The following is a 9,853-nucleotide window of genomic DNA, read 5'->3' on the forward strand; positions in this document are numbered from 1 at the left end:
TTTGTGTGTGAATTCTGCATATAAGATAGGTTAATGTCAAAAGTCTGAGAAAATGTGGAAACAGGGTGTGTTTTCCAAACAAAGCTCTTGTAGAAATAATCCAGTGCCGTAACAGAGCGGTAAAGTAAAATCAGAATAAACAGAAACAGAAGGAAAACAGTTCCAGATGAAATCTGATGAGACCCTGCATCAGTGAACCAAAAAACTATCTGCACGAACACTGAAAAACCACCCGCAAAAGCAATTATTCCTCATCCTTATGTTCCCTGCTCAGAACAAGAGCCTGTATCGTCTCACTACACCCTGGGGTTATAAAATGTTGACCTGAGTTTCAGATATAAATCTTAGGACCAAAAAGCGCTTACATTATGCTCCTTTCCAAACTACGGCTCAGCAACGTCTTTGGGAGCATCATCCTTTACTTGAACTTACGAAACGATCAGGGCCCCATAACGGTGATTTGCCGTTTAAGGAAACGGCGGTTATGAAGCAGGTTTGAAGGTTTCAGACGCGAGAGTCAGCCTCATCTTCGTTCTGGAATGCGTTTCACTACGAAGGAAGTTGGGGACTTACGCTCGGGCCGCCTCCGTGCATCTTCAGAGCCCGCACGGTGGCCACCAACACCACCACGTTGGGCACCAAGCCGGACGCTCGACACTTGATGTTGAAAAATTTCTCCATTCCAATGTCAGCACCAAAGCCGGCTTCAGTTACTGTGGAGAATCAAGGTGGAGACTTGCTATCATTGTCTCACAACAAGAGCAGGTTTTAGTTTTCAGCAATTGTTGGCTGTGACTCAGGCTCAAAGGACAGTTTAACCCCAACACATCCAGCGGCATTGTTTCTTGTTCATACGCAGCGGTAGGCTAATTTTCCCATAGTCACAGAAGACGTTCCCCCCTTCCCTACCTTCTCCAAAGAGATGGCTCTCTACTCAGCTTTATACGGCGGTGCCTTAAGGATTCACCGCCAGGGCCAAAAGTCTTTTTCCACTATGCACACTCAGGGCAACGTGTTTCTGACCACAGATGGGATTGCCAGCTTTTTAATCGGGTTCCAAATTGTATCAAGGGACATTGCTAGCATGATTAGCATTAGACGATCCTTTCTTGCTTTTTAAAACAAAATTTTTTTTTTAATGTTTATTTTTGAGACGGGGCAGAGTATGAGTGTGGGAGGGGCAGAGAGAGAGAGAGAGGGAGGGAAACAGCAGAGTCCAAAGAAGGCTCTAGGCTCTGACCCGTCAGCACAGAGCCCGACGCAGGGCTGAAACCCACAAACCATGAGATCATGACCTGAGTCCAAATCGGACGCTTAGCCAGCTGAGTCACCCAGGCGTCCCCCTTTCTTACTTTTTATAACACGCATAGAATCCCTTATTTAGTGCCACCATTGTTTCATGTTTCTTGTGCCATTTTTGTTGCTTGATGAAATTCAAGTTAGCAGAGTGGCTTAAGAAGATGAATCATCAGGCTTGATAAAACAGCATCTTTAGTCCATAACCCCAGGGGACACCCCTCGGCCCCCAAATTGCTAGAAAAGTTACCACGGAGGTAGCTGGGAGAGTGCCTGATACTGCCTTCCCAGGTGATACTCCTGACTGCCGAGCGGTCAACGGCACACAGCATCGTTGCCACACGCAAAGGACAGCTGTACGACGGGCAAGGGCACCCGCACCACCAGGGGCTTATCAGACACACAGAATCCCACACCTAGTGAATCACGATAAGCATTTTACCAAGATCCCCAGGTGAGATGAATGCCCAGGAAGATTTGAGAAGCACACACTAGGAAAAGAATAATATCAATGTATGAATTATACACGACATATTGACAGTCATTACGTCAAGGCCGTCATTTATGGCAGAGATAGGAACCGGCAGGAAAACAAACTTACCAAGATACAATCACACCATTTGAAATGTGCATCACTGAAGATCTCTGTCTCCAGCATTCACTAAATGCACACGTTTTAACAAGAATCAAGGAAAAAAAATCGTGACGTGTCACATAGCATTTCAAATGCTAAAGACATCAACCCATCGTTCTAATTCTTTGTGGCTTCCTTTAAGTGCTTCATATTCCTGTATAGATTTTATAGAATAAGGAGACTTTTGTAGTTTGCTCCTTTAAAATGTTCAGACATTTCTCGCAGTACTACAAACGTTCAGAATTTATGATCCTACGTGGCAGCTTTTAATTTTGTTAGGTTGATGTATGAAGATTTACAAAACTGTTCCCCCTGTTATTAGACATGTGGGTTGCTTCCAATATAAATAATGATGGAAACTATCTGTGCATATGAGATTTAACCTCTTTCACATTATATTCTTGGAAGAAATTCCCAAGGGTTGAGAGCACGGTGCCAGACGATATAAAAAATTTTTATGACTGTTGATATGCTTTTGACAAATTGAAAAATATTTCTTTAAAAATATTCAATTTGGAGTGAACGTAGCTAGAAAGTCAGTTTTTCCCTTATTGTGTTTTCTTTGAATAAGCAATGTAGCAGAACAAGTTAAAGAAGTGAAAGGCATTCCTCTTTACACACTGTTCGGGGCAATTCTAGTGATCTGATTAGTGGGGGTCTAAACAGAGGAGGTCGCGGACAGTAACAGTCCCAATCTCAGTGGTATCTTGGGTGAAACCAGGGTTGATGGTACCATGGCAGTGGCACAGAGAACTCCACAAGAGGGATGTTCAGTTCATTTTGTCAGAGGTCATGACAGAGTGGGCTCCCAGGAGGGGAAAGATGACCATACTACTGTTGGACCAGACAGACCGTATCCAGAATCCCTCCCAACTGTGCATATGAGCTGTCAATTACACAGTGACCGTCAAAAAATGAACGCTGGTCAGTGAGTTAACCGATTGGAGTCTCAATGTCTTCATTTGACCTGTTGGGGGGGATCAAGTGAGATGGCAATGCAAAGTACTCAGTGACTGCTTTTCGGGGCACGGTGGGGGCTCACAAAAATGGTCTGCTTCATTATCACCAAGAGCCCAATTCTCCCACTTGCTAGAAGTCATATTCAATTCTTAAGCATTTGTCGGGTTCCTGCTATGTCCAGGCATTATGCTCCGGGTAGTGGCCCAGGAATAGGGTCCCCAACCCTGGTCCAGTCCTCCAGGGACCTGGGTGGAGAGACTCCCCACTGTTGGACAGGAGAGAAGGGGGACCTGATGCATGGGGAAGGATGGAAGTTGTGTGGCGGGTTTGGAAAATGGTGTCCATGGAATCAGGCTTTCGGGGACAAGAGGATTTCTCCAGGCAGAGAAATAAGGAGCTGGGGGTGGGGGAAGGAGAGGGAGAGGGGAGTGAAGGGGTTCACAGGTAAAGGAGAAAGCAAGAGCAGAAATCATCCTGTCAAGACGAAGGGAAATGATCCACGACGACTACAGAAGTCCGTTACCTCACCCAACGCGACCTGTTCTCCGAGGAGGAGGGATGCAAGTGACAGAGTTTCGTGCGCGTGTTTTTGTTACAATGCTGTGATATCTGAAAAAACTGCTTAATGTTGCCCTACAGTTGGAGGTAGATCATTGCGTGCAGTGTTTGATCCAGCGGTCTCTCGGTCTTTCCAACTGGACGCCCATTTCCACTCATAGCTCCCCTATGAGACTGAGCTCCACGAGGACAGGGGCCAAGTCTGTCTGAGAGACCGACACTGCTGGACATACACTGGACACCGGATGACTTGTGTACGTCTCTAAGACAAATTAAAGGGAGTGGGTTCAGATGCTGTGTCTCCCCCCTCTCTGCCCCTCCCCTGCTTGCGCTCTCTCTCGTAAGTAAATAAACATTAAAAAAAAAAAAAAAGGCGAGCAGCAGGATTGCAAAGTTTTAAGACCCTTGGTCACAAATATAACAGCACGGTTCATTTATAATAATTTAATCCCCCTAAGAAGCCGCGAGCTTAAGTTCCCTTCAAACACCATCGCCTCCTTAAACTTCACAACGTAGACGCCACGCTCGTCCCACCTTCGTCAGATCTCCGGTGCCTAAAGGAAAACATCCAAGTTCCTTGTCACAGAGCCCAGGCCACCCCGAGCCTCAAGCTCACACCTCCGTCCACCTTTCTTCTGCCTGCAGTTGTGTGCTCATATCCTAATAGCGAGCTTCCCGCACAGCCCGCACATCCGATGTTTGTCATCTCCGCCCCTCCTCCAGACGGGAACATCTGGAAGGCTCCTCTCTCCCCACTCTCTTCTTTCCTTCACTGCCCAAGCCTCAGCTCGGATGCTCCAGAAGCTTGCCGCGATCCTCCCAGGGAGAGGGGGCTGCCCCTTCCAGCTCTCTGGTTTGCTCCCTCGCGGGGCCCACGTCCATCCCTGCATGCAGTGTCTTAACGGGACTCGTGCGTCATCTCCCACTTGGAGGGCACGGACCGTGTCTTACTCATCTTTGGATGCCCACTACCTGTCACGGTACCTGCTGCACACGAATGAATGAACAAAGGTGAGAAGAAACTACGAGTAGGATTCAGAGCCAGTGGGGAGCACGTAAAGGCCATCGTTCAGTGGAGACAGGTAGACACGAAAAATAAAATTAGACAATTGAAAATGTTCTTGTGCCTCCCTGTCATGCTTCCTTTTTTGCTTTATAGTAGCAGAAGTTTTAATGCAAGGTGTAAATGTCCTATCTGACAAAGACATGACCGTTGCAAATGTCGACACAGGTTAGCTAAGCTTAATTTCGTATTTTATGAGGCAAATTGAAAAAAAAAAAAAGGTAACAAAAAAACCCGCAATTAGGGAAGGAAACAGGATGCAGTAATAAAAGTCCAGGGGCCGTGGCTTCCAAATGCAAGGGAAATATGGAGGCAAATAATGTGCAGAAAACAGAAGAACGTGCCAGATTCTCATGCTTGGGAGCCTGTTCTGAAATACTGCATGGAATCGTTTCTGTTATTTGTTTTCAAATATCAGGCTGCTAAGGAAAACAGTATGGAAAAAGTGTGCTATGCACAATTACCGATCGCCAAAATAAGGACGACTTAGTAATGTTTCATCAACAGGTATCAGCTTGGAAGTGCACAGTGTGGAGTGCTGTGTACCTGTGTCTTGTATCTCGGTGGGTCTTGCCATGAGCAGGAGACAAGCCACTCTCCCTGGCAGGTTCTATTTCCTAGACACTTCCTGAGAATTATCTACAGAGCACCTGTAAGTTAAGTTTTCCTAGTGATCTCAAATAAGCGATTTGGTCACTTATCACATTTGCTGCTTTTGATAAATTGCAAAAGAGATACACGGAAGAATGACTTATGGTTGATTTTAATATCGACCTGTTCTTGAGTCATGAAGCAAACACACTATGATTTAGCATTCCTGAAAAGCACGTAATGTAATCTTCTGAAAGCTGCATATTTAAAAAGGCTCCCAAGAAAATGTTTGCACATGCCACAACAATTATTTGTCTTGGCAATCTCTTTTTTTGGGGCGGGGGATGGTCACAGATGTTCAACTTACGACATGAAGGAAAACAGGAAACTGACTGATACTCTTACTGTGTAAGCACAGAAGCTGTTAGATAGTGATTTTATAGCATGGCTTGACTCAACTTTATAACCCATAATCTGCCCAGAAAGGAAGTGTTGGTGGGTCTGGGCTTGGAAGGGACCAGCTATTTGGACAAAAACGGTTAGTACTTTCACAGGGAACAGAGCTCAGGGTTCAATGGGAGAGTAAAAACCAATACTGGACAACCAGGCGGCTTGGCTTCCCATGCTGCCCTGCGAGGGCACCCGACTCACATTGTACAAACCAAACAGAAACGACGACAACAAACCCCTTGTGGCGGGCACGTATCGTATCTATGAGATTCGTGAATGAGGCAGAGAGAGGATTTTTGTGTGTCAATATATTCCATCGTGGGTCCGATCTGCAGTGCACAATGCATAGAAGAAAACCTTAATCACAATTAGGACTGAGATAAGCAAGCACCAATCAGCTAACTTACTTAAAAAAAAAAAAAAAAAGGTATTTATGTCATCACCTCCTCCTAGGTGGGACCCAAAACTTACGGATTCATAAAATTCTAGAGCTAGGAGGGAACTAACCTCCTCTGGGCCGTATGTGCCCGGCAAGTTACGTTCCTGACGGAAGAGCCCACTGTGGTGTCCCAGGTCCCTCTGATCCACAGCTCAGAGCTCTCCTTTCTGCACTACGCGCTCTCTGCTACTTGGCATTTTATTCAAAAACACTTTGGATTAAACACATCCATCTCAGAATTAAGGAAAAACCTCCCTTTTTCCCATTCAACAATTACTGAACCTCTATTCCTTTGTGTGGCTCTTAAGCAGTCATGTATGTACACGTCTTCATTTAGTGAGGAAACATTTTTAACATGACAAAGATTGGGAATATTAACTAATTACCTAATTAAAAAGGTGTATCGTTCCAACCTTTTCCTTTTTTACTTTTTCTTCCTTGAATTCCTTTTGGTATTTTAAAAACTTTTATTTATTTATTTATGCAATAAGCTTGAATTCAATTTTTTTTCCATTTTTTTTACCGTTTATTCATTTTTGAGATAGAGACATGGCATGAGTCAGTGAGGGGCAGAGAGAGAGAGAGGGAGACACAGAATCGGAAGCAGGCTCCAGGCTCCGAGCTGTCAGCACAGAGCCCGACGTGGGGCTCGAACTCACAAACTGCGAGATCGTGACCTGAGCTGAAGTCAGACGCTTAACTGACTGAGCCACCCAGGCGCCCCTTGAATTAGATTCTGTTTTGCATTTACTTCTGAATGATCTCATGCTTTGGTACGTTTTCTGAACCCACTTCTATGGAATCACAAACTTGACTGGTAGATCAGTGGTTCTCTAATGGGGGTGGACTCTACCCCCCCCCCCCCCCCCCCGCGGGACTTTTGGGAAAGTCTGAAGCATCTTGTAGGCAGAGGTCAGGGATGCCTCCAAACATCCTACAAAACACAGGATAGTCCCTCACCTTCTCACCCTCCAAAAAAACCCAAAGGTGGAATTATCCACCAAAATAACAACAGAGTTTGATAGTGCTACGGTTCAAGCATGACAATGGCGCCTTACACTTTCTAGATACTCTTCCTGAGCACGTTACAAATGCATTAGATGACAGAATAAAAGATTATACAAAATTATTACACCGATAACACCCTTACATGCCATAAATTCCTGAAATACGATAACCACAGTACAAACTCTATGTGTTTGCTACAACGTGGCAGTTTCTGGAGATGAAAAGTACAGCACCTCATTGGGTGACTGCTGTACGAACCTCATAAGGGAGGGATGGACAGAAAAAAATCAGTTGGTAGCAATGGTCAGCTTACTGCTGAAGACCAACATCTATGAGGGGGAAAGCTATTCTAATTAAAGACCGGGCACCAGGAGAGCCCAGGGCTAGTTCCTAAGTATCGCCTACGTGCCAGGCGACGTTCTAGACGTCCTCTGTGTCGTTTCGTTCAACACCTAGGAGGGACCTTTACCTGCCACATCCGGCCTGTGAGGCTATGGATCAACAGTTCTTCCCAAGCTCACACAGCTCTACAGGATGGAGCTTGGGTTGAAAGCGAGGCCCACGTGACTGCAGTCTAGGCCGGTGTCCCCGCCCCTGCCACCTTGTCAATGAGCCAACTCACGATGCAGCATGGAAAGTGGCGCTGCCACCAAGAATCTTGACACCTCGTACTTCAATATTTTGGTACGTGAAACGCCGTTCTCTTCATAAATTCTTTTCCTGAGCTCTGACAGGGGTGTCCCGACTTGTTTCCTAAGTGCGGTACGAATTCCTGCTGTGACAACAGAAAGTGTGTAATGGGGAGTCTTCACCATTATGATATGCGTTTCTTTCTTTTTTCAATGGAATTCATTGGTTTGTTTTCTCTCTTGGGGCAAATGGTCTAGGAATTACGAATCACAATCCTCTCTTAGTTTTTGGTCCGTGTGCCCACAGTGCGAAGTCCTGGGAAGCAGCAGGGTGGGAGCAAGGAAAGAGCTCTGAGGGAGACGAAGCTCCCTGGACCAGTTTCACTGCCTTTGGTACCCAATGCAGCACAGGCTACAGGCAGAGAACACGTGTTCGGGCATCAGACCTCCCGAGAACCAAACGCTCACTTTCCACTGAGTGAGTCAAGTCTAGACTTGACTTCCCAGCCTCCTCCAGCCAGGCATCTCATTTTTGCTTTTACCTTGGGGAAACTCGTCCTTGGACTCTGAGACAGAGTGAAACTGAGGCACCAAGATCATTTCTCCCTAAGTATCTGGCTACTGGATGCGCCTGACGTCACAAGAATTGCTAATGGAATTTCCATCTGCGTTGTAACTAAGGGGTCCTTTATTCCGTGTGTGCTCAGAAGATGAGAACTTTCAGACTTCAGAGCCAATTCACAACGGCAGTAATTTCTCTGTGATAAAGGCACCCACACAGGTATCAGATAAATATACAACATACTCAGTCCCCCATTACTTCTGGGCACGAACTTGACTTTATGGACTGTGACGTCTCACAGAACTAGTACTCACAATCCACTTGGCTCAAAATGGGTTGAGATAAGAAGTAAGTCTGCACGGTGCTGGTTTCGCTAACTTAATCCTCGAAAGAATTTCTTCTCGGGGCGCCTGGGTGGCGCAGTCGGTTGAGCGTCCGACTTCAGCTCAGGTCACCATCTCGCGGTCCGTGGGTTCAAGCCCCGCGTCGGGCTCTGGGCTGACGGCTCGGAGCTTGGAGCCTGTTTCCGATTCTGTGTCTCCCTCTCTCTCTGCCCCTCCCCCGTTCATGCTCTGTCTCTCTCTGTCCCAAAAATAAATAAAAAAACGTTGAAAAAAAAACCTTGGTACAGGAGGAACTAGACTTCACTCTGAAGCACTGTGAACTACAATCCCCCAATAGGGACAAAGGAATAGAAACTAGACTCTTCAAGCTGCCTCTTTCTGCCCTTGGTAAACACATCCATCCAGCTACAGTTATCTGCAGATAAACTTGGGGAAGACGCCATTCAAAGTCACAGAAGCACAAGAACTTGAACTTGAGCTCGAGGTAGGCTAGCCTTTGAACATTTTGATTCTTTTTCCCCAGGGACTAGAAGGAGCCTAAGGAAACCAGGATGGATCATTAATGATAATAGAAGTTCAGCATTATTACTACTGCTGGAAAAAAAAAATTAAACTTGATGGCAAATATATTAATTTTGAGGATCTAGCTCATCTTAAGTCTCTGAAATTTTACCAAAACAATCAAATCTTTTCTGTTCCTTTGGATTTGTCTATTTAATCTATGCTCCTCCTTGGTTTTATTAAATGTCTTAAAGGTCAAATTTCCCTAAGAGTATGTAGAACCAACCGGGCACATATTAGGGAATTTTCGTAGTAGTATAGGAGGCATGAGAGAGTTACTGAGGATGTATCTGGGGAAAGGGAAGAAAAATAATAAGCAAAATATAAAAAGGACACAGATCCACTTGAACCATATGTTTTCAGTAACGACAGAAAACTCTGAAAGTACCAGTAATGCTGTTTAGATGCACTTTAGTGTCAGGGACCCAGAATTTCCTTCCTCTGGAGTTAATTAGTAATAGACACTGGTTTGCATTGTTTGAAAATATCATTAATCATCCTGTTTTGTAAAATAATTCTGACCCAAGTGAAACTTCATTTTGGAAAAAAAATGTTAAAGACGCAAATTGAATTATACGTGTTATTTTTACCTCCCTTATAAAACTGGACACAAGGAAAATAACTCGAAGGAGAAACAAGCTTGCAAAGGCTTTAACTTACCCTAAAATAATCAAAAGATGAAATAGAACATTTTTTTTTTGCCGAGCATTTTATGAAAACAGACCCAAAGAGTCAAAAAGTAAAGATGTCAAAAGGTA

At 44.9% G+C, this 9,853-nt stretch overlaps 1 protein-coding gene across 4 annotated transcripts in view; it reads right to left on the minus strand.

The window, feature by feature from the left end:
• MTHFD1L (methylenetetrahydrofolate dehydrogenase (NADP+ dependent) 1 like) overlaps positions 1-9,853 on the minus strand; it is a 183,086-nt gene that overhangs the window by 79,607 nt on the left and 93,626 nt on the right. For 3 of the 4 annotated variants that reach the window (XR_005782631.1, XM_040448893.1, XM_040448892.1), the window contains exon 20: positions 574-713. The exons of the other annotated variant lie outside the window; for it this stretch is intronic. Coding sequence is in view for 2 of the 3 variants with exons in the window: in XM_040448893.1 (XP_040304827.1) it covers positions 574-713 (140 nt within the window). In the remaining variant the exon portion in view is untranslated. The remainder of the gene's footprint in view (positions 1-573; positions 714-9,853) is intronic. 4 annotated transcript variants of the gene reach the window in all.

The sequence above is a fragment of the Herpailurus yagouaroundi genome, unplaced genomic scaffold (assembly GCF_014898765.1).
Source record: "Herpailurus yagouaroundi ecotype Mexico unplaced genomic scaffold, PumYag 198, whole genome shotgun sequence".
Lineage (NCBI taxonomy): Eukaryota > Metazoa > Chordata > Mammalia > Carnivora > Felidae > Herpailurus > Herpailurus yagouaroundi.